The 23,817-nt window shown below is 50.4% G+C and overlaps 5 protein-coding genes across 7 annotated transcripts; 2 read left to right on the top strand and 3 right to left on the bottom strand.

Moving 5' to 3' along the window:
- Window positions 1-446: 446 nt before the first annotated feature.
- Wdr83os (WD repeat domain 83 opposite strand) lies at window positions 447-1,439 on the bottom strand. The gene is made up of 4 exons (XM_055620860.1): window positions 1,317-1,439; window positions 1,102-1,207; window positions 662-759; window positions 447-592 (listed from the first exon to the last, which is right to left on the bottom strand). Exons 1-4 carry the CDS (start codon window positions 1,364-1,366, stop codon window positions 526-528), a joined length of 321 nt encoding a protein of 106 aa, XP_055476835.1. The 5' UTR covers window positions 1,367-1,439; the 3' UTR covers window positions 447-525.
- Window positions 1,440-1,583: 144 nt separating this feature from the next.
- On the top strand, window positions 1,584-6,637 carry Wdr83 (WD repeat domain 83). The gene is made up of 9 exons (XM_055620859.1): window positions 1,584-1,861; window positions 1,940-2,060; window positions 2,147-2,252; window positions 2,521-2,569; window positions 2,652-2,778; window positions 5,388-5,455; window positions 5,551-5,659; window positions 5,750-5,864; window positions 6,345-6,637. The coding sequence occupies exons 1-9, from the start codon at window positions 1,759-1,761 to the stop codon at window positions 6,492-6,494; spliced, it is 948 nt and encodes a 315-aa protein (XP_055476834.1). The 5' UTR covers window positions 1,584-1,758; the 3' UTR covers window positions 6,495-6,637.
- Window positions 6,538-11,163, bottom strand: Dhps (deoxyhypusine synthase). 2 transcript variants are annotated; one of them, XM_055620857.1, is made up of 9 exons: window positions 10,878-11,163; window positions 10,116-10,280; window positions 9,558-9,679; window positions 9,379-9,475; window positions 9,205-9,291; window positions 8,628-8,733; window positions 8,447-8,550; window positions 6,831-6,956; window positions 6,538-6,754 (listed from the first exon to the last, which is right to left on the bottom strand). In XM_055620857.1, exons 1-9 carry the CDS (start codon window positions 11,082-11,084, stop codon window positions 6,659-6,661), a joined length of 1,110 nt encoding a protein of 369 aa, XP_055476832.1. In that variant the 5' UTR covers window positions 11,085-11,163; the 3' UTR covers window positions 6,538-6,658. The 2 variants fall into 2 exon arrangements, with proteins under 2 accessions (XP_055476832.1, XP_055476833.1); XM_055620858.1 differs by lacking the exons at window positions 10,116-10,280; window positions 10,878-11,163 and having other exon boundaries at window positions 9,607-9,669.
- Window positions 11,164-14,630: 3,467 nt separating this feature from the next.
- On the top strand, window positions 14,631-14,988 carry Gng14 (G protein subunit gamma 14). The gene is made up of 2 exons (XM_055620861.1): window positions 14,631-14,775; window positions 14,863-14,988. Exons 1-2 carry the CDS (start codon window positions 14,683-14,685, stop codon window positions 14,986-14,988), a joined length of 219 nt encoding a protein of 72 aa, XP_055476836.1. The 5' UTR covers window positions 14,631-14,682.
- Window positions 14,989-15,920: 932 nt separating this feature from the next.
- On the bottom strand, window positions 15,921-23,018 carry Fbxw9 (F-box and WD repeat domain containing 9). 2 transcript variants are annotated; one of them, XM_055620854.1, is made up of 10 exons: window positions 21,595-23,018; window positions 19,992-20,131; window positions 19,790-19,918; window positions 18,119-18,231; window positions 17,941-18,032; window positions 16,648-16,796; window positions 16,452-16,565; window positions 16,260-16,349; window positions 16,088-16,153; window positions 15,921-16,008 (listed from the first exon to the last, which is right to left on the bottom strand). In XM_055620854.1, the coding sequence occupies exons 1-10, from the start codon at window positions 22,037-22,039 to the stop codon at window positions 15,934-15,936; spliced, it is 1,413 nt and encodes a 470-aa protein (XP_055476829.1). In that variant the 5' UTR covers window positions 22,040-23,018; the 3' UTR covers window positions 15,921-15,933. The 2 variants fall into 2 exon arrangements, with proteins under 2 accessions (XP_055476829.1, XP_055476830.1); XM_055620855.1 differs by having other exon boundaries at window positions 21,631-23,017.
- Between the last annotated feature and the right edge of the window lie 799 nt (window positions 23,019-23,817).

Below are 23,817 nucleotides of genomic sequence, written 5' to 3'. Positions count from 1 at the left end.
AAATAAATAAACAGAAAATCATAGCCTAGATTAGTTAGGATAGCGGGGCCAACAGTCACCCAGGTGTGGAACTAACTAGCTTGCCCCTATTGCCTAACCTAAGACAAGAAGTTTGTGAAATACAAACATTAACTATATAAAAAAAAAAAAAAACTGAGATGTGGGTCTTTAACTGGGCAAAGCACCTCATGAACAAAGGAGAAGTAATACAAGCCAACCAGAGTGGAAAATTTTATATCAATTGGTTTCAACAAGAAAACAAGTGAATACTTAGAAACATGAACAGTGTTTCCCGTAACAGTGGCCAGGGGAGGGAAGATACAAGGGAAGTCTGTGGGTTTACTCCTCTGTTAAAGCAGAAGTAGGACCTCAAAGAAAGGGTCAACTTCCCTCCATTCAGCTGGGAGTCCAGAGACCATACTCAGGCAAGTTTAGGACAGCAGCTGAGGGCAGGGTGGTGGCAGTCAAAGGCTAGGCCAGAGAGAAGGTGGATAGGGGTCCGGGATCCAACCCCTCTAGGTGACATCACCAGGGAGGTGTCATGGGCTGAGGATTCTGCAGATAAGACATCACGACGGCAGAAATTGAGAGCCTGAGACAGAAAAGAGGTGTCAGTTTCAGATGGCAGGCATGTGACCCGTCCCCTACTCCAGATCCTCACATGAAGCTACTCATCATCTGCTTCGTGTCCTCCGAGCTCCGGGAGTTGGCAAAGCTGATAAAGGAGCAGTAGACGGCAACCCAAGCACACCACTTCAGCTGAAGAAAGGTGGGTGAGGAGACCGAATCAGTGAGCAGTATGCCAAGGAGCCCCCACTCCCATATGCTAACACCGCGCCTCCCCCGCCCCCCCCCCCAACTGGTCTGTTAACCGCTTCAAAATCAGGCTCCACCCTCAGACTCGCTTGGCTAAGCACACATCAACAACTGCAATCCCAACTTACCCTATTTGGGGAGCGTCACCCCAGCTCCACCCCCTGCTGACCTCAACCCCCTTCCCCACCTCCAGCACAGAAAGCGGACTCGCCTCTTTCTGAACCCGCCCCCAGCCTCAGTTTCAGGCGGAGCAACAGACACCCAGGGAAATTCAACCCCGCCCACCTTAAGCATGAGGCCACACATGCTGAAAATCATGCCGAGAAGATTCATGTAGTCCGGAGTCGGGTCGTCCAAAGCCGGGTTGCACTCGCTCGGCGGAGGCTTATACCTGCGACATGTTCAAGGGTCAGGAGCGATCAAGTCCCACCTGGGCCAACTTGGCCTGGACCCAAGGCCAAAACCAGAGACGCCTTGCCATGTCTTGCTGGACTGCTCACCTCAGCACTTTGTTGGGCCTCCGTGGGTCGGACATATTGTTGGTGGACATAGCAAACTACTACGCCGTCCTTCTTTCACTGCTGGAACAGCAGCTTCCGGCGTGAGAATGAAGGGTGGCTTTTAGAGTAACACCAGTAGCCTAGCGCTTCTGTTCCCAATGGCGGAGACCAGGACTGCTCTCAGCCAGAGAACGGAGAATAAGAAAAGGCCAGAATCGTTCCTGGAAAGTAGGAAGTAGCGGGGTGGGGGGGGACCTAAAAGGGGCTTTCAGTATCCCAAACACTTTATTTAACGCACTGAAATTTGAACACGGAAGTGCAAAGCAGGAAATAAATCCTGGGGACAATAATAAGGTTACACCCGACCGCGGATTTTTTTGAAAGCCTGGAAGGAAAACAGTGTCAATACAGAAGGTAGCACTGCGGGCAGCTGACTTGAAGTATGGCTTTTCCTGAGCCAAAGCCGCGGCCCCCGGAGCTGCCGCAGAAACGGTTGAAGACGCTGGACTGCGGCCAGGGCGCGGTGCGAGCCGTGCGATTTAATGGTAAGCCCCGTGTCTTCATCCCGGGCCACCTGCTACCTGAGGCCGGCGGTCTGGTAACCCTTGCCTTCTGTTCCCCAGTTGATGGCAACTACTGCCTGACCTGCGGCAGCGATAAAACCCTAAAGCTGTGGAACCCGCTGCGTGGGACGCTGCTGCGGACGTACAGTGGCCACGGTTACGAAGTGCTGGATGCGGCAGGGTGAGCCTGGAGCCAGGCTGGGCGAGCCTGGAGTGCAGAGGCTAGGATCATGAGTTGATATTGACCTTCTCTTTCCTGCCTGCCAGCTCCTTTGACAACAGCCATCTCTGTTCTGGTGGTGGGGACAAGACGGTGGTGCTGTGGGATGTGGCATCTGGACAGGTCGTGCGCAAATTTCGGGGCCACGCTGGAGTGAGTACAAGCCAGAAGACTCATTAACGCGTGCATTGTGGAGATCCGTATTAGCTCGTAGGTGATATGAGGAAGATCCTTCCGTTACAGTCTAACCATCTCCTATACCCAAGCAGTCACTGGGCACTGTCTTCCTTCCAGTTTCCCCAGAACCTTTCACCTTCCCTACCAGTAACATGTGCCCTTGCTCTAACATGCACCGGGAACCACACCTTTATCCCAATCTTGGAAAGGCCCGTCCTCTAAATTAGTCATTCCTGTTTCTCAGAAGGTGAACACAGTTCAATTTAACGAAGAGGCCACAGTCATCCTGTCTGGTGAGTCTGGGACCTGGACAGCTAGAAACTGGTTGCTGCCCAGAGACCTGAACCTGACCTCACCCTCACGTTGGCCTTACAGGTTCTATCGATTCCAGTATCCGATGCTGGGACTGCCGTTCTCGGAAGCCTGAACCAGTACAGACACTAGATGAAGCCAGAGATGGCATATCCAGTGTAAAGGTGTCAGACCATGAGATCCTGGCAGGGTGAGTAGGCCCAGGACCCCACTCCTGCCCTGGCAACTGGAGGTCATAGTGGCCATGGTTTGGTTTTTTGAAACAGTATAATTCAGGGTGTCCTTCAATTCCAAATCCTTCTGCCTTTACCTCCCAAGTGCTGAGAGTAGAAGAATGAACCGTGACAGGCATGGTAGCACAGGCCTTTAATCCCAGCACTCAGGAGGAGGAGGCATTTGCATCTCTGAATTCGAGGCCTGCCTAGTTTACAAAGAGTTCCAGGATGGCCAAGGCTACGTAGAGAAACCATGTCTCAAAAAAAAAAAAAAAAAAAAAAAAAAAAAAGAAGAAGAAGAAAAAGAATGAGCCACCATGCTGAACCCCAGCCAGGATGTATTGTTTTTGAGGCAGGGACTTGCTCTGTCCTGCAGCTGACCTTGTGGCAATGCTCCCAGCTCTGCCTTCTGAGTGCTGAGATTATAGGTATGTACCACAAAGCCTGGCCCAGCTCAAATAATTGGGCAACACTTCATACTGTAAATCATTAAGTATCCCAAAAGGCTGAACACAGTTTTGTCTTTTAAGATGTATTTTTGTTAACTATGGGGGATGGAGAGATGGCTCAATGGTTAAAAACACTGACTGTTCTAGCAGAGAAACCTAGGTTCAATTCCCAGCACCTATATGATGACTTAAAATTAATTGTCTGTAACTTCAGTTCCAGGGGATCTGATACCTTCTTCCTACTTGTGCAGGTACAAGTCATGCACACGGCACACAGACATACATGCAAGCAAAAACACAAATACACATAAAATAAGAAATTTTAAAAATAAATAGCGTATGTGCATCTGTATGGGAGGTATATGTACTATGGGGAAGATGTATCAGCAGAAGTCAAAGGACACTTTTTCATAGCCAGAAAATACAGTATTTGTGGGTCACTCCAACACATGGAGGGCTGGAAAGATTGTTCAGTAGTTTAGAGCACTTGTTGCTCTTGCAGAAAACACAGGTTTGATTCTGACCATCCACATGGTTACTTACAACCATCTGTAACTCCAATTCTAGAGAATCCAAAACCCTCTTTTGGCCTACCCAGGGAACCAGACACACACACACACACGATGTACATACATACTTGCAGACAAAAATATTCATACATGTAAGATACAAATAAATTCAAAAAATGAATATATACACACACAACCATGAACCCAGGCATGGTAGCACATGCCTTTAATCCCAGTATTTGGGAGGCAGGTGGATTTCTTGAGTTCCAGGCCAGCCAGGGCTAGAGACCCTGCCTCAAAAAAACAAACAAAAAATAATTAATTGCCAACTATACCAGGTGTGGTGATGTACAGCAATGAGAAGGCCAGGGCAGAGGGACCAAGAGTTAAAGGTCAGCCTGTATAGAGCTGGGCAGTAGTGGCACATGGCTTTTATCTTAACACTCAGGAGACAGAAGCAGGCTGGCCTCTGATGCTAACTAGAGTGAATTCCAGGACAGCCAGGGCTACAGAGAAAACATGTCTCAAAAAAAAAACAAAGAAAACAGAAAGAAGTGCAACTAATCTAATCACATCCAGGGACAAGGGAAGTGAGTCAGCAGCTTTCTGTGGCAGAAGTGTTAGGATTGGTGGCACTGAAGGCCTGATGAGAGCAAGCTTCAGTGGACTAGAGCCACCCAGTGGCTGGCTAGAGGGAGAGCAAGCAGGTGTCCCAAAAGTGATGAACTTGGCAAGTGCAACTAGGCCACATGGGAGAAGCTGGGGGCATGGCAGGAACAGGGTCTGAAGGCCTGCAGGAGGCGTCTGGACATTTATTTTTCTGAGAGTAGTGAAAGGATGTATTTCTTTAAGGGGAAGACTGGCATGAAGTGGCTGTTTCCAGAGTTTCCTGGTGAGCCAGGTGTGGTAATCCTCCCATATGAGAGAAACTCAAGGACAAACTCAGTCACAAAATGAATGTGAGACTAGCCAGGACTGTATGAGATCCTGTCTCAAAAAAAAGAAAAAGTGGGGGGAAAGCTCCTTGAGGTGGGGGGCTTGAGCATTAAGGATTGGGGATTATAGGCAAAGCCTTCATACCTATAAGAAATAAGATGGTGGTGGTGCTGTAGGTGCGGAAGGAGTCACACCCTGAGAATGTAAACTGCTTTGGTATCTGTAGTAGGCTGACTTCAGGATCCAACCAGGGACAGCAAGTTTTAGGCTGCACATTCTACTACATGGTTTTGGTTTGTTTGTCTGCATGCTGTGCATGTGGAGAGGCCAGCCTGGTCTACAGAGTGAGGTCCAGCACAGCCAGAGCTACACAGAGAATCCCTATCTTGAAAAAACATGTAACATTATAAAGCATATTCCTGAGCTACAGTTGGTCAGATGTGCAGATGCAAAACCCAGAGACAGGTAGGGTTGACTGCTGTCCCAATCAGGAGGTGTGGGCTCTGGAGAGCTCTGGGTTTGGGAAAGAAGGTTCTTTACGTGGGACGAAATTGTCCCCCGAACCTGAGTCACAAAGCAGAGCATCTTTACCTTGCTCACTTTCCTAGATGGCCAGGAATGCAGGAGGACACAGGCTGCCCTGGAGCAGAAGGCTACAGTGCTTTAGACTGGATTTACCCTTTCTTGCAGCTCTGTGGATGGCCGTGCGAGGCGCTATGACCTGAGGATGGGGCAGGTCTTCTCAGACTACGTGGGCAGTGAGTGTGGTCCCGGAGGCCAGTGGGACAGTCAAAGCAGGGGGTGGGACAGGCAAAAGCACCTAGAATCACCTGCCTGCCATGCTGTCTCCCAGGCCCCATCACCTGCACCTGCTTCAGCCGGGATGGGCAGTGCACTCTGATATCGAGCCTGGACTCTACTTTGCGGCTTCTCGACAAAGACACTGGGGAGCTGCTAGGCGAGTAAGTCTCCATGGTTGGCCTTTCCCCCTTACTCCACTTCCGAGGCTAGGCAGAACAAGCCTCCCTGATTCTGCCCACCCCCACTGCTAGGTATGTTGGCCATAAGAACCAGCAGTACAAGCTGGACTGCTGCCTGAGCGAGCGTGACACACATGTGGTCAGCTGCTCTGAGGATGGGAAGGTGTTCTTCTGGGACCTGGTAGAGGTGAGCCTTCCCTTTGCATTCCTTGCCAGGACATAACTACATGTTTTACCTCAGACACTCCTGGGCCTGAAAAAAGCAGTAACATCAGGTATTTGAGCTGGGACCTCTGGCAGGAGAGTGGAGGTGTGTCTCACTTTGTAACCCAGGATAGGCTTGAATTCATCTTGCCTCCCAAACTGGAATTGGAAAGAGGAATGAGGGAAAAGCAGGATGGATATTTCAAGCAAAGAGAACAGCATATGCTAAAGGACTTGGAGGTGGTGGCTACAGTTGGTTTCAGGTGGATCACAAGAAAGACTGAGCCAGGGCCTTTCTATGTCCAAAGCTGGGAGTCTCTGGGCCAAGGGTATAAGCTCAGTGGCAAGGTTTGCCTAGCATTCTCAGCACCACCAAAAGAAGTCAGGTGACTGAGGACTTCAGGCTGGATCTCAGGGAGACAGCCTGATTGACAGGCATTGGTCCCTACCATTCATTCCTTAGAGTGCCCTGGTGCTGGCCCTTCCTGTGGGTTCTAGTGTGGTGCAGTCACTGGCTTACCATCCCACGGAACCCTGCCTGCTGACTGCCATGGGTGGCAGCATCCAGTACTGGCGAGAAGAGACCTATGAGACAGAGGGTGGAGCAGGCTGAGACTTATGGACCTGACACCAAGGACCCAGACCAACTCAGAAGACCCAACAAAAAGACCATTTATTCTAGAGATGCTGCTGACCAAGGAGTGGGCTCAGGGAGGGGCTGGTATGTAAAGTTAATAAATAAAGGTGTGGCAAGAATCCCCAGTCTTCACAGTCTTCTTAATCCTCATTCTTCTCAGCTGTGAAGGCATCTGCCTTTTGGGCGAATGTTTCAGCCACCAGCAGGGGGAAAACCAAGGAAGCATCAGCACAGACCTGCAGAGAACCTGAGTGAGCTTTGGGAGCCCCGGGACAGCCCGTGGGCCCTGCGCCCCAGTCAGCCAGCTTCTACCTTTACTGGCTGTGCATCCATCCGGATCTTGCCCCAAGAGACAGCCTCATCCGGCTGGGCTCCTGAGTCTGAGCCATCAAACTCCTGGGCCGTGTTGATATAAACAGAGTAGTCAGCCCCATTCCGCTGTGGGCAGAGGAGGGCCAGGTCAGAAGCCATAAACAGAGGGACAACAGAACCGAGGAGACTTGGGTTATGATACACAGGAAGGCCTTGAGACCTTTCAGGAAGGGCCCATCAGTGCCTGACATTACAGGACAGATGGTTGTCCATGTTTGCAAGACAGCCACCTCCTGGGTACAAGCTTTCCCACCCTAAACCAAAATGTACCATTTCTAAGCACCCCATGTGACAGTCAGTTAAACCACAGGCAAAGTGAAGAGTGTATAGGGCTGGAGAGATGGCTCAGGGGTTTCATGCTGACAGAGGACCTGAATGCAATTCCCACAACTCATGTCAGGGGGCTCACAACTATATGTAACTCCAGCTCCAGGTGACCCAATGCCTTCCTTTGGACTTGTAGGCACCTGTACTTTACTTACAAATACATATAGACATACCTGTATACACATAATTTAAGTCTTTTTTTGGTGTATGAAATTACCTTCAAGCTATATGCCATTCACGTTTAAATCCTGCCCATGATTTCCTTCTAGGTTTTAAATATAAAACAACAAAACACCAACCCAATACACTGGTGTTACCAAGCATTTTGGTTAAGGGACATTCAAGCCAGCTATGCTAACAAAGGCCTGTGCTTCCAGAAACTAGGCAGGGCAAGGCAAGATGATACTTGATTAAAATAGTCAAGACCAGCCTGGGCATCAAAGAGAAAACGCTGTCAACACCCTCCACTCAGCAGAAGCTGCCACCAACCAAGTGCAGAGAAGCCCACACCTACCTCTGCTCCCACAGCCACCAGGGGGCTCTACAAATGTGCATTCCTCCTCAAGCAGAGCAAATTTCAAAACCCTCTTTTTGTCCCACAGACCCAGCTAGCTCTGCAGTGTAACCTCTAAGCCATCTTCATGGCGCCACTCCAAGCTGGTCCTTGGCTACTTCAGATGCGTTTGTGCCTTTGCACTGGCTGTTCCCTTACTGAGAATGCTCTTCCCATACAAAAGCATAAGGCTCAAGGTCACACTTCCAGAAGCCTGTTCCAACACGCCTTTTATTGCACAGCACTCCTTTCATATCACAGCATTCCAGGCTGGCTCTGACCTATGCACAAGCCTTCCTCCTGCCTCATCTCCTAAGTGCCTGGGACTACAATCACCTTGCCTAACATTACTTATGTCCTTAGAATTGTCACATCACAAGTATGTCTCTTATTTTGGGGTGGTATGATAGAGACAGGGTTTCTCTGTACAGGTCTGGCTGGCCTAGAACTCACAGGAATCCCCCTGCCTCTGTGCCCCAAGTGCTGGGATTAAAGGTGTGCGCCACCACTCCCGCTGCATGTCATTACTGCTGTCTGACTGCCTCACCCCAGCGTAGCTCCAAAGAAGACAGGGATTCTAGTCCACCAGACCATCTAGTCTACCACTGTTGTCCATGCCTAGCATGCCATACGTAACAGAGGGTGCAGATGGCCTGCCAAGGGCTACCCCACTCACCATGAGGTTAGCGTTGGCGATGTGGTGCTTGACCAGACCTCCGCCCAGGATGATCATCCCAGAGCACTTGGCGAAAATGGCCTGCATGTTGATGAGTCGAAGGTCTGGGAGAGACGGCTGAGGTCAAGCCTTGGCCTCAGTGGGCCCTCCTCCCCCTTCTCCCAGGGCCTTGGCACCTCACCTTCAACGATGTCCAGGACCAAACCTGGGTTTTTGTAGGAATGGAAGAAGATCATGTCACCCAATGAGCCATCTGTGAGTGCGGGGCTCAGCACAGGAATGTGGTTCTGGTGTGGAGATAGGACCCATTAGCAGCTACAGTTCATAGCCCAGAAAAGCTCTGATCCCCAACCCAGAGGTATCCCTCCTGCCTCCCTGAGCAGGCTGCTTGATTTCTCTGGTGGACATGACCCTCTGCTTTACATGTAGAGGCAGACATGAAGAAAACCATTAGGGTCTCTAAGAAGGTGCTGGCACACTGAGCAGTGGCTCATTATCCTCCACTGTCTCTGAGAGATGGTACCCTGGGTCAGGCCCAGTGACTTCCTAAGCACTATACCTAAGTGGTCCCAATAGTGTAGGGGCATAGCTAGGAGAACCCTTCATTCAATAGACAAATTACCTAGCCTTTCTGTGCTTGACACGCCTCAGCTAAATTTGGGAAGACTAAGAGTAATTATAGAGACTCCAGGTGACTGCAAAGACAAAATAAGTCAGTGCATGCCAAAGCCTAGGAATGCTGATCCCGCCCAACCCACCTTATGGGCCCAATAATACACGGACTCTGGGTTGTTGATCTCCTTCCCAAGCCGGGAGATCATCCTGGAAGGTGTCCACTTCACACCCTATCGAGGAAGAGAGTATCAGTATTACCTCACATGTCTTCTGACTCCACTCTGGGAGTTTCCCTGAGCCCTGCCTTCCAGCCCTACCTCTGTGTTCTGCTCCAACACCATCTGGTCCAGAATGGGCATCAGCCAGTCCTCAAACTTGCAGTAATTGTCATTTGGCACTAGCAGGTTCCCGATCCTGGGGACGGGAGGCATTCAGGCATCAGTCACCCAGATCCTCAGCCCAGCTCCTCTGGCCCCACCGATACTCAGGGGCCCACCTGTTGATCCCATTCTCCCTGAGCTCCTTCCCCCTGAGGCTGAACTCGCCAAGATACGTGGGTGCCAGGCACTTGATGAGGTCTTCTTCCACACCTCCAGCAGTGGTCACCAATACATCCACCTGCAGTCACAGGCAACACCATTGACCTAAACAGCACTCCTAACATCAGCCCGAGTTCATCCAGACCCAAACCAGCTGTTCCTCTGCTTAAAGTAGACCCAGAGCCAGAAAAAGTGCCACACTGCTATGATCCCAGCACTCGGAGGCTGAGGCATTAAGGACTACCAGTATGTCCAAAACCAAAAGAAAAAGAAAAATCCATCTCCTTATAGCATTTTTTTCACAATTATTTTAAATTGTACAAGTGTTTTGCCTACATCCCTGGAAATGAAGCTACAGACATTATTAGTGAGCCACCATATGGATGCTGGAAACCAAACCCAGGTCTTCCACAGAGCAGCAAATAATCTCTGAGCCTCTTCAATTCTCTTAAATGAACCACCTTATTGTCCACTAGCCCAAGGAGGTTGAGGGCACAGCCCTAACGTGGACCCACCATGTTGTGCTGCACCAGGTAGCGAATGGTCTCACGGATGCCTGAACTGATGAGGTTGGAAGTATAGCCCAAGAAAATGGTGCAGCCTGTGAGCGGGCGGCAGCTTTGGGTCAGGTCTTGGTGATGATCTTCATCTAGTGCCAGTGGCTCCAGTTTCTTCTCAATCTGGGCATAAGGGTACAGGAAAGTTGAACTAAGACTCCAAACCACATAAGCCAGCTGTGGCGGGAGACGGGCCTGGCGATGCTCGCCTTTAATCCCAGCGCTCAGGAACAGAGATAGGTGGACCTCTGTGAGTTCGAGGTCAGTCCCGTCTACAAAGTGAGTCCAGGACAGCCAGGGCTCTGTTACACAGAGAAACCCTGTTTCGGAAAGAGAAGAAAAACAAACAAACAAAAAAAAAAATGCAAACTGCAGCCGAGGAACCCCAGGTGGACTCGATTCCAGAATTTGCTTGTCCTCGGGGATACAAGGCTACTACAAAACCGAAGCACAACCCTAGCCCTTCCTTTCCAGGTCCAGGTCTGTCACTTAAGGTTTGTTACCTTTTAGGAACCACAAAGTATCTTCTTTTCAAGTCTCCTTTCACTGGGAAGAAGTGAATCTATAGCTGTCCGGCGCTAAGCTCCTACAATGCCCTTCTTTTAACCCTCAAGCGCCTCCTGTCCCAGGACGCTAATTTACCGGGACTCCGCCCCGCCCAGCCCAGAGACTCACACGGGAATCCACGCGGAGCGGTCCCGCCCCCGCCCCGCGCCTCACCATGGCGTTGACTTGCTGCACCGCGCGCCCGAAGTTGGTAGCCTGGAAGCCGGTGGTGCCGAAAGCCTCCAGAAGAGCGTGGTAATCTACGCCGCGGTTGAAGTCGTAACCATGGACCTGGGCGCTCTCAGGCGGCAAAGCCGAGCTGTGCTTGAGCACGGCGGCCAGCGCCGCGGCGGGCGGCACCCCCTGCGGGGTCCCCTCCATATGCTCCCGGCAGCTCTCCGGTCACAGCAGCCTAGGTGCTTCGGGACTTGCTGGATCCCTCGGCGCGATCGGCCAAGCCCAGGAAATGCGACTCAAAAGCCTAGGGTGAAACCGGAAGCCACTTAGTCACATGACCCTAGGTAGGTCCTGCTGCTGTGGTAGCGGCCATTTTACTCCTGTATTCCGTACATGTGGCTCCAGGAGCTGTTACTCCCTTTAGGCATACTCTGCCTCAAGCCGATGAAAGTGCCTAATCTGGAAGCTGTCTGTCCAAATAGTCCTGTCCGCAATGAGTGAGATGATTGTTTCTAACACGGAGCCCTAGGACAGGATTTATGGCCTCAGGAAAAATGAGCAGCCTCTTGTCAAATGGGATAGCAATTCCTTCTGGTGCCTCCCAGAGCTTCCACAGCTTCATTGCCTCCTCTTCTCCCCCTCCAGCCATAGCTGCCACCTTTCACTGGATCAACGGCATCTATGGGGAGGCAGGGATGAGTGCCATCTTTTTACCCCAAGAACCTTGTTGTTTAAACCTGTATCTCATCCATCCTCTTAATGATACACTAGGCCTAGGCCATGGCCACCCCTTACTAATCCTACAGTTTGTGTAGTCTGCACTAAATAGTGCTATCTGCTGGACATTGAGATTCAGCTGTGGACAAGACCCCTGTCTTCTTGATGTCCATAGTCTAAATAATGAAACAGAAAATTAAAATTGGCAAATGGTTAAGCCAGACTTGGAGCACACATCAGCCAGCAATCAGGAGATAGAAGCAGAAGAAACTCCAGGTCAGCCTTTGCTATACAGTGAGACCCTACCTCAACAAAAGGTGGTGTGGCTAAGAAAATAGCTGCCAATAAAGACCTTGCTTTGCAAAAGTGTGGATTGGATGTGCACATTCAATTCCCAGGACTCAAAAATAAATGCCAGTAATTCCAGCTCCTCGGAAGCAGAGATGATTAAAAATCAGCAGCTATTGTTAAAGTTTAAGGCCTGATCTAAGACTAGCTGGGTGGAGACAAGTCCAGCAATGCCCTGAGGGGAAGAACCCACCTTACTGCATTCTTTCCCCACTCACTAGAGATACAGTTGCTAGGAAACTAGCCCATCCCCCTAGAGAGGGACACCAGATCATTAATGGTTTAGGGACCTTCCTATAGCCAATCAATTCAAAATGCAGCATTTTGACCAATAGATGCTTGCCAGGCAGGAATCGCCCCTGCTTTGGGCATGCTGGGAGGGACCAGAATCTTTAAATCATCCAACTAACCTGAGCACGGGGCTCTCAGCTCTGGCTCTCACCACTTCGGCAGTGAGGGACATGAGCCCAAGCTGCAGCTTGTAATAAAAAGATCCTCATGTGTTTTGCAACGGACTCGACTCCTGGTGATGGTCTTTTGGGGTATCGCAATTCAGGCACAACAGAGACAGGCAGATCCATTTGGTTGGGGCCTGCAGGATAACTCAGTGACCAAAGGTACATGGTAAAAGAAAAGAGCCTTGGACTCCCATAAATTACCTTCTGACCTCCACAAGCACGTCATGCATGCACATGCTCAGATATACACAAAATAAAGTTTGGGGACCAGTTTTCCTATGACCTGAAGCATGCGTGCATGCATGTACATACACACAGACTCAAGTGTGAAAGGTGGATAGAGGAATTGGTAACATTAGCTGAAGGAAAAAGTGACTGGAGAAAAATGCCAAGCACAAGGCATTTTCGCCAAGGCCAGAAGACCTAGAAAATTCCTTTTATACAAAGATTACAGAGATGCATAGATAGAGGGGGCCCCTTCAATTAACCTATATATGCTAGCTGGGGGAGAACTGCATACATCTGGGATCGGCATACAGGAGAGCAAGGTGACTGGAATTCCAAGTGAGACTCTGATGACCCTCACCCCCTCCTCCTCCTCCAAGGGCACAGGTTGACTGTAGGTAGCCACAGCCTCTCTGATTAAGATAGTAATGGCTGCTATGCTCAGATAAGCAGAGTCACCAATGATCTGCAAGCAGAGGAAAGCAGGTGAAGATAAGCCACAGCAAGAAGTTGATCTCTGGGCTGAGGAGACTATGATTCACTGGGTAAAGGCCTTTGTCAGGAGGCCTGCCTACCTGAGTTCAATGCCCAAGACCCACAAGGTACAAGGAGAGAATGGACTCCAAAAGTTGTCCTCTGACCTCCACATGCAACTCCCCTCCCCAACACATACACACAATATTTTTTGAGACACTCACCATGTAACTGACTGGCCTGAAATTTACTAGGTCTGGCCTCAACTCACAGAGATCAGCCTGCCTCTACCTTCTGAAGGCTGGGATAATGAACACAATTTTAAAATAATTTTTAAAAAGAGGCTGATGAAACAATAGCCTCTAAAGAAAAAATCAACACCAGCACCTTGACCTCAGACTTCTAGCCACCTAGCCAACAATTCATTGTTGTTTATACAATAATGGTTTATACAATTCAGTCTGTTACATTTTGTTATAGCAGCTCAACCAGGCTAATACATTGCTAAATGAAAGAAAGGAAGGAAGGAAGGAAAGGAAGAAGGACAAAGGAATAAACAAACATAATAATGTCAGGATAATCCCTGAGGTTAGATAAGAGGGAAGGATGATAAACAGGCTAGAAGTGGCAACCTACCCCCACCTCCGATTTTTTGTTTTTGCTTTTAGAGATAGGGTCTTACTATGTAGCCCAAGCCAAACTCAAGAGTGACAGGCTCACAGGTGTGCACCACCATACCCAAAACAGCCAGGGATGAGGCAGGACAGAGAAGCTGAAAACTGACACACAGGGAATTGTTCTGATTCCAGCCAGTGGGACAGGGCTGGTGGGTGATGTGAACAGTAAACAAGAAGCAGACTGAGAACTTCAGTTAAAGACTGGTATTATGGTACCTGAGGCAGTTAGATATGCAAGTGCCTGAGAGGGATGAAGGCCTTGGAGATGCATGCCTGAACAGCTGGAATGAAGGATCTGGGGGTGAAAATGTTAAGAGTTATGAGGCACAGGTGATTTTGGGCATGATGGTCAGATCAGCCTGGGCTACAAGACCCTGTCTCCAAACCCCATTTTTAAAAAGGGGTAGGGTGAGGGAGAGTTATTAAAAAGACAGTTTGGAGCTCAGAAAGAGCCTAGCCAGGATATACACAGCCTCAGGCGGTGGCAAAAGCAGAGAGGGAGGTCTGCTGGGGACAGTCCATAGATATCCAGCAAATTAGAGACCCACATCCCTCAGGTCTGCAGCCAAGCTGCCCAGTTCCCCAGGGGACCCAGGAAACATGTGACATGAAAGCAGCCACTGGGCCTCCAGGGGAATGGACCCCTTCTGTCACAGCAGCTGCTGCTGTTGTTGCTGGTGACATTTCACTGGGTCCTGGCTTCAAAGTCGCCACAGGGACTGAAAGAGGATTGAAGCAACCAGGCCAGCATTGGGGACAGAGCCAGAGTTGGGTAGCTGAGGCTTGGAGCAGGTAGCCAAGCGTGTCCAGGCATCTTCAGGAACCAGGAGTAGCCAGGGAGCCAGAAGGAGTTGCAGAAGCGTGGAATCTCAGGCTTGCACAGCCCTACTCACCTTCTTCCAGATGTCCAGCAAGGTGGCCACTGGCAGTGACATTGGACAGGCCCGCCGGGCAGTGGAGCAACTGCGGATGGAGGCAGGCATCAACCGCATAAAGGTGAGGGTTGGGCTAGGCTTTGGGTGGGCACAGATGGGCAAGGAGGCAGGGGGACACCCAAATGTGGCTAACTTGGTTGGTCTGCAGGTGTCCAAGGCAGCTACAGATCTGCTGCAGTTCTGCACGGAACAGGCCAAGAGCGACCCCTTCCTTGTGGGCATCCCAGCTGCCACCAACCCTTTCAAGGAAAAGAAGCCCTGTGCTATCCTATGAACCCATGATAATGCTACTACCCCTATGGCCCTTCCTATGGAAACCACAGGAAGGGCCTCAATAAACATGACTGCTCTGGTGTTGCAACTTGTGTGTGCTGAAGTGGGAGGCTGAGGGGCACCAGAGGCTTTGGGGGCTCAGTGCACACCTGTCCGGTTTCCTTCTATGCCCATTTCCCCAAGGATAGCTGCAAATATCTGTGCACCCAGAGCCCTGCATGAAGAGACCTGCACTATGTCCCCCTGACATATACCTACTGGGTGGCTGGAACAGATGTCTGCTCTCCATAAAGACCTACACTGGGGATTTCAGTCAGAGTCTATATGCCACACAGCCCACAAGCACCAAGTTACATCAGACACAAGTGTCTGTGTCCACTTATATTCATGGTCCTTGAGTGCATGCACATACAGAGCAGGAGGCACCCCAGCCCTAGCATGTTACCCCCCCCATGTACTCATTCACATACAAGCCCAAATAGGCATAGACATGTGCTCACAGAAAGCTCACACTCCAGTTTCCAACAACTGCATAGTTGGTCGTTTATTTCTCCTTCACTCTCCTCTAGGAGAGAGGCACCTAAACCTTAACAATACAGGGAACCCCCTGGGTGTGATGGCTCACCTGTCATCCTAACACTTGGGATGACCAGGTATTTAAGGCTGGCTTCAAACACATAATGAATATGAGCCCAGCCTGGGTTACATGAGACTCTGTCTCAACAAAACAAAACCAAACCCAGGAGTGGAACAGGACCCTGGGTAGCTAAAACTAGAATGCCACCTCCACAGGCACAGGTATGGGCCCACCCCTAGGGCTTCCTGTGTCCCAGGCCTGTGTAGCAGGGCAGCAGCACCAAGAGCAGGAAGGTCCTCCAGAGCAGAGGCCCCAGCGCAGCCTCAGCAGGCAGTGTATATCCATCCACAGCCATGTCCAGCTAGCTGTTCAGGCCAGCAGCCTCCAGACCTCCAGTGACAGGCCACCAGAGGCAGCTACCACCACGTTGCCCTCAGCACAGATCTAGGGAACAGTGACAGTGGAGTTAGGGGATGGCGTGGGCTCTTGGTAGGCCAGCAGGCTACATGGGGCAGGACCTTACCCCATTCAACACATTGTGGTGGCTTCGGGTACAGATGGTCCTAGGTGGGTCTGTGGGCACATGAACCTGAGAGAGACAAGTGGCAGAGGTCAGGATATGTGCCCTGCCCGTTGTGTGGGGGGGGGGGCGATTTACAAGGGGGCAAGGCGCCTGCATGGGCCAGGGTTCTCACCCGAATGGTCTTGTCAGTAGATGTTGTGTACAAAGTCCCCAGCGAATGCTTGATCCCTGTGATCTGAGACTGGTGACCCACATCAAAGGACTAGAGGAGAAAGGGTAGGTGATACTCAGGTGGTGTTCTCCTGAGTTAGCCCTCCACACCCAAAGAGTCACAGAGAAGGTACAGACAAGGCTCCTAGCAGACCCGGACACGCTGGAAGCAGCCATCTCGGTTGGCGAAGACGTGCAGCAGGCCCTGGTTGTCACCTGCCCAGAGCTGGGGCTCCTGGTAGGACATGCAGAGCAGATAGGAGTCCAGCTGTGGGAAGGACAAGGCATAAAGCAGTTCAGGAATGGCAGGCTGGGCTGCAGTCCTCTGAGCCACAGGGAGGGCCACCCACCTGCAGCCGCTGCAGGACGCTATTGGCCCGGCGATCAAAAACCACAAGACTGTGGTCCTCGCTGCCTGAGATGATGTGCCTGTCATCTGCCAGCACCGCTAGCACAGCGCTTGAGTGCAGCCTCCGGCTCTTCACCAGGGCCAAGCCAGCTGGAGTGGGATGTCGGGCCATGGAAGATGGAGGACACCAGAGCCCTTCAGACTCTAGCCCCACCTGAGAATCTGGGCCACCATCTCCCCTGGGAAAACCTTCCACCTGCTCAGCCTTTCACCTGACAACTGACCATTCCCCTCCCCTCATACCTTATCTGGATCCAGGACCCACAGGCTTTTGTCCTTCACTGGTCCTGTCTCCATGCCACCTTCCCCTCCAACCCCACCAGCTTCTCCCAAGACAGAGCCAAACACATTCCACCCCAGCCTAAGTCCAGCTCAGGGTCCCTTCAGTTTCCCAGAGTTCAATGAGTCAGTCGAGGCTGGGGTGGGGATACATCTCAGCAGCTAAGCAATGGCCTAGCAACCACAAAGCCTTGGCTTCCAGCCCAGGATCGGAAGAGGGGAAAGGATTTATCATCAGCCAGGCCTAACAGTGCAGGCCTGTAATCCCAACTACTGGAGCCTGGAGGCTGAGACAGAAGGATTAATAGGTGGAAGTCAGCCCGAGATATAGAGTAAGTTCAAGGCTAGCCTGAGACAGTGAGAACCTGTCTCAAAAGGAAAAGAGTGAAAGGGGAATAGAGTTCAGGGACAAAGCATTTGTCTAGCTCAAGGGAGGCCCCAGGCTCAATCTCCAGTGCACAAATGAAGTCACAGAAGCAAAGAAAAGTCTTGCAGTGCAAGCAGGCTTAGGTCACCCTCCAATGTTCTTTCTTTTTTCAGATGACTCAGTTGTTTGGATTTTTTATTTTAGCTCTTTGGGATTTCTCCTTATTTTATGTGTATGAGTGGTTTTGCCTACATGTGTGTGTGCATGGCATGCATGAAAGTGCCCATGGAAGCCAGAAGAAAGCAATGGAGCCTCTCAAATCACAGTTACAGATAGTTGTTAGATAACATGTGTGCTTCCCAACCCAAGCCAGATCCTCTGGAAGGGCAGCCAGAGCTCTTAGATTACTGAGCTGTCTCTTCAACCCCTTCACCCCACCTCCATTTTTTTTCTGTTGTTTTGTTTTTATGACAGGGTCTCACTGTGTAGCCCTAGTTGGCCTGGAACTTACTATGTAGACCATGCTGCTCTTGAACTCACAGAGATCTGCTTCTCTTTGCCTTCTAAGTACTGGGAATAAAGGCTCACCTCTAGGATCATAGATGGTCACCTTCTTGTCATAGGTCCCAGTTACCAGGATGTCAGGTTGGTAGGAGAGGCACAGCACTGCCGCCTTGCCCCTGGAGACACACAGCACACAAGGCTGGGGTGATGGCTGGGCAGGGCCCTAACCCCCCCCAGGCTCCCTGCCCGGGCCTCCTCACACTTGATTTCGCCAAACTGCTGCCCATCAGCCGCCATGTCCCACAGCTTCACAGTGCTGTCCCAAGAGCCGGAGCACACACGGTGATCCTGTGCTGCTAGCGACCATACCCAGCCCTGTGGGAGCAGGCATGACAGTCACAAAAGACTTTAAGAGCTGTACAGCTCATGGCTCTCTCCCTCCCAAAGCCCAAGAGGGAGCATTGTTAAAAAAAATCCAAGAGATGAACAGATTCACTCCAGGCCAAACAGCTTTCCCTCACTCATGCCCATTTCCACAGGCTGCAGTGACACATCTAACTCCTACTCTGTGGAGTCATCCCTTCCCACAGATAACAAAATCCAGGGTCAGAAGGAGGAGGGAACAACTGAAGCACTCACAAGAAATTCTAAGCGTGATGTTAGGCTTAGGACCAGAACACACATCCCCAGGACTATCAGGTAGCACCGACAGGTCTCTCTCAGTGTCCCCCAACCCTCTTTAGGCTAGGATAGAACCCAGTGCCTCAACACATTCTAGGCAAGTGCTCTATCATGAGCTACATCCTAGCAGCCCTCAATACCTTGTTTTCGTCCTTTTGCTCTTTGAAACAGTCTGACTCTATAGTCCAGGCTGACCTGGAACTCATTAGGTAGCTCAAGCTAGCTTCCAACTCAAAACAATCCTTTACTTTTACCTTCCTGTGAGTGCTGAAATTATGGGCATAAGCCATCAAGGTTTAAGTCAAGGTCTTCAGAGGCCCACATTAATGGAGGTTTGAGGCCTCGAACAACTGGACTAAGACTGCAGCCTCAGGGTTGGAGAGATGGCTCAACAATTAAGAGCACTGACTGAGCTTTCAGAGGACCAGGTCTGATACCCAGCACCCACATGGCATCTCGTAACCACCTGTAATTCTAGTTCCAAGAGATCTAATATCCTCTCCTGGCCTCCATGGGCACCAGATGTGCCCTTGATCAGACATACAGGTAAGATACTCACACACATACATTTTTAGTTATAAAAAGGAAAAGTGAAGTCTCCACTCCAAACCCTAACTAATCACATGCCCTTTCTTTTCTATTTATAAAAATGGGCAAACAAAACAGAACAATAAAACAAAACCAATTCCTGCCGTATCAGTTACTATGTGTAGTCAGCTGACATCTAGTCAACATATTCCCTGCCAAATCCTTTGAAAAGGAGACTGTAATATATGCTCTTTGATAAATGATGCAACTAGGGCACAGAGAGGTTGAGTTCCTTACACAGACCACACAGCCAGGATGTAACAGCGCGGACATTTGAACTCAGCACTCAATGCGTTAACAGGCCACGGGCACAGACCACCTTAATGATCAGGAGAGTGGTCCTCCACCAGCCACTTCTCATGAAAGCACAGTCACATGGAAGTCTAGCTGATCCCCAGTGGAAGCTTTAGAACTGTTCTGCACTGGGCCTTTTGAGGTATACATGATGACTTATTGGGCACTGAAGACTGAAATTATGGCATATGCATATTAATATTTAATCCACTTCCACCTTATCTACCCACTGGTCAGGAAAACCGAACTCACCAAAAGTTATACCGACAGCAGAGGGAGAGTCAAGTCTATACAATCTGATTTCAAAACCCAATCCCTTAGCTTCAGCCCCTCCCAGCCTCCTTCCTGACCGCCCCCCAAGATTGCTCACCTTGTGTGTGCTACTGCCCTGAGTGCCCAAGGCCTTTACCAGAACTCGGCTAGGCTCCTTCCCCAGATGCCGCAGGTCCCACAGGTTGACATTTCGATCTCGGGAGCCTGACAGACACAGTGCCCCACCCTAGAAAGAGAGCTCGGAGATGTTGAGGTTCCTCACCCCTTACCCAGCCTGGCCTCCCACCTAACCCCCTCACCTGGAGCAGCAACACTGCATCAATGGAAGCAAAGTGACCATCAGCCAGGCAGAAGTACTCAGCTCGCTGTCCATCCTCTGCCCAGCGGGCCAGGTGTTGCTCCAGCTCAATGCAAGCGGCTGGCCAGTCAAAATCCTCCTCTACAGGGTACCACGAGCAGGATACTCAGTGGGCATCACCTGACAGAGGCCAGCTCTGGCTGCCAGGGAGCCCTACCTTTACTACAACTGGATAGAATGCCAGCTAAATACCATTCCCTACACCACGCAGGCATAGACTCTGGCCTTGCCTCAGGCTGCGGGACCACTCATCTCCCATGCAGGACTAGAAATACTTCCCCAGCTCTAAGAAACCTAGACTACACTTTCTAGCCTTCATCCCCAAACCCAAGCTCAGGTGACAGCAATCTCACCCTCCACTCTCTCTGGGGCCTCAAGACTAACCCATCCTTCTGGCCTTAGGCACCTGAGCCAGGTGCAGGACACAGTTCTTAAACTTCTAACTGTAAACCAGGAAGCCACATCAGGACACAGAAGCCAAGGGGTGGGAAGCATGTCTTGGCAGCAGAAACACAGGGCCCTGGCTTCTATCCCTAGTAACTCTCCCTCCCTTCCTAGACAGACTCTAAACCCCAGATCAACCATTCAGTGCTTCGGATGAGGTCCAAGCACCTGTTTTATCAAAGCTGTTTGGAAATCTGACTGGGGTTGAAGGTAAACTCCCTATTCCAGAAGTCTGCAGAATCAAACTCTTCCAGGTTAGAGGAATCAAGAGACTAAGGACCTCGTAATACCAGAAACAACAATATCTCAGAGTTGTGCTGAGGATGGATGTGCCAGGAGGTAAAGCATTTGCCTAGCACACCCAAAGCCCTGAGTTTCATCCCTACAACCCTTCAAAAACAAAACAACACAAACTCAAAATCATCAATTTCAAGTTTTCTTTTCCTCCAGAGACCAATAAACTCAAGAGCAAAAGCAATAACACACCATCTCTGCAAAGATAACAGGCTAGCCAAACACTTGTTGAGGCTAAGGAAGAAGGATCAGGAGTATAAGGACAGCCTGGGCTACATGAGAACCTGTCTCAAAAAATAAAATAATAAAATAAAATAAAATAGAAAAGATGGCAGGCTAGACTCAGGATTTAAATTACTGGTATCAATGATCCCAATCCCTAAATCCCGAGGCTAGTTCAGGGTTTGGGAGTCTAAAAATGCAGGACCTCTGCTTCACCTATCCTGGATCAATAATAACACTCCAGGGTCCCGGACTTTGTTACAGCAGTTGCTTCTTGCGCATCAGGCTGTATCCAGAGTCTGGGGGTTCTCTGGATTTATTCTGACTCCAAGTACAATCCAAGAAGTAAGTCCTAGAGTATTCGTTCCTCATCATGGCTAGGGCCTTATGCTAACAAAACCCAAACCGGGGACTCTTTGAATTCTAAGTTTGAAGCCAAATATCTGCCTTGTGGTCGATTAAGGATTAGGCAATACCCAAAAATTTCTCTGCCTCCAGTCAGAGCTGCGACAGCCTCGAAGCCTGCTCCAGAAACTGTGCGCACCCAGAGGCCATATACCTCTTTCTATCACCCCAAGCCTGACCTGAGCAGGAGTTCCTGTTCCCAGGGGTGTGCGTACCTTCCACCACTGGGTAGGGTGCGCGGACGCGACGCTGAGCGCGTAGCCTCCAAGTGACATGATCACGCACAAGGTCGTGCAACGCTTGGCACACGCACGGCAGGACATGGAGCACGACCCGCGCATCCAGGTAGGCGCAGATCTCCAGCAGCAGCTCCGGGGGAAGGCTCAGGAGGCCCGGCAGGCGTACGGTTGGGACTATGGAAGCAGCCTTTCGTTCCGGCGCGCCCAGGGACGAGGAGAGCGTGGGCTGCAGCGACGAGCGCCGCGGGGTCAAGCCAGGTTTGGGCGGGGTGAGCACGCGGGCTACGTAGGCCTCTGCCTGAGCGTCAGGGTCGGGATCTGGCTCTGGGTCCGACTCATCCTCACAAGAGCGAGGATCCCCACACAGCCCTGAGGGAAGCTCCATGGCGCCAGGGTGGGCGCGGCTGTCCCAGGTTTGGCTACTACTCGGCCGCGTCCTGTTTCCTAGGCAGCGCGAGATCACTTCCGTCGCTTATTAGATGACGTCAGAAACCACCAGACACGAGATGCTGGCATGGAAGCCGGATGTTGAAATCCCATGCTGTTCACTTCTTTCGGTTTTCTTACCATGCGTGAATCATTTTTATTTTACATAGTGGTGTTTTGCCTGTGTGAAGGCGTCATGTTTTAGAGTTACAGTTGTGAGCTGTCAGGTGGGTACTGGGAATTGAAACCGGGTTCTCTGGAAGAGCAGTCACTCTTAACCGTTGAGCTATGAAGATAGGGTTTCAGAGCGGCAACCGCCTGACACGGGTGCTGATAACCCAACTTGGGTTTTTCGCAAGGCCAAGTGCTTTTCAACATGGCTTCACCATGTAACCCAGGACGGCCTCGAATTCGGTAGGTGATCTGCCTCTGCTCCCCGAGAGTACCGAGATTAAAAGTATGCATCACGAGCCCTGCCCGGCTGAAAGTGATCTTAACCACTGGACCACCTGCCGCGCGAGGTCGTGAGTTTATGCTTTGTGTGTATTTGGAGACCCGAGGTCTTAAGTTTTTTGTTGTCCTGAATGTTGAGTGCGTTTCCACAGAACACGTGTACTAGGTCAGAGGGCAACTCTGTGGAGTGGGTTCCACATCACCTTTATGTGGATTCTGGAGGAAATCAAACTAGGTCACCAGGCAAATGCCTTCACGTGCCGAGCCCATTCTCTCAGCCCATCTTGTATCTTGAAATAGAGCTTTCACCGATAACTTTCAGCTAGGCTGGCCGGCCTGCCAGTGAGCCTCGGGAATCCACCTGTGCCTGCTCTACAGTTCTGGAGTATTGCTCTCCTGTGCCCAACATTTTTTTGTAGGTGCTGCGGATCCTGAGGTCAAACTTGCACAGCCAGTATTTCACCAACTAGGCTCCATGAGGTTAAGTTTATTTTGGGGTTGAATGACCATGGCCAGGTTGCCCCAAATAACATTAAGGATTAAAGGTAGGCCAGGATAATTTTTAATCTATTGTCACAGCTGCTCATAATCATAACTGGCCATGTAGAATCTTAACACTTAAGTGTCTTTAAATTTTTTAAGGTTCTCACTATGTAGCCCCACCTCAAACTCAATATATGGACCAGGCTAGCCTCAATCTCAAAAGAGATTTGCCTGCTCCTGCCTCCAAAATTCTGAGATTAAAGATGTGAGCCAACATGCCTGGCATACGTGAAAAGCTTTTCTTCTGAGAACTTCCAGTTCTTGATTTACAATCCTGCTTCAGTCTTCTGTACACTGTCCCATTCATTACCCACCTCCACCCCAATTTTTCCAGATAAGGTTTCTGTGTGTCCCTGGCTGTCCTGGAACTTGCTCTGTTGACCAGCTGGCCTAGAACTCCGAGATCCGCCTGCGTCTGCCTCCCAGTGGTGGGATTAAAGGTGTGCAGCACCAGCACCTGGCCCTGCCAGCTATTCTCCAAGAATTTCGAGCATGCCCAGTGAGCCAGTGGTGCCTGCTCTAAGGCTTTGCACCCAAGGTTCACGTCTGACAGCCTCAAGTTGTTACTTGTCAAGAATACCTTGCAGAGTTCTGCATACATCTAATCACCTTCTTAACACTCACCTTCCCACATTACAAAGATGAACATAGAGCTTCCTTGTCACTCAATTTACTCTTCAAGTCCTAGGAATGACAACTAAGGCTTTATGTATCTAGGTCCCTCAATTTTATTTCATGAAC

Source organism: Psammomys obesus, unplaced genomic scaffold, assembly GCF_907164565.1.
Source record: "Psammomys obesus unplaced genomic scaffold, mPsaObe1.curated_primary_1811, whole genome shotgun sequence".
NCBI lineage: Eukaryota > Metazoa > Chordata > Mammalia > Rodentia > Muridae > Psammomys > Psammomys obesus.
This window is presented reverse-complemented; position numbering and strand designations above follow the sequence as displayed.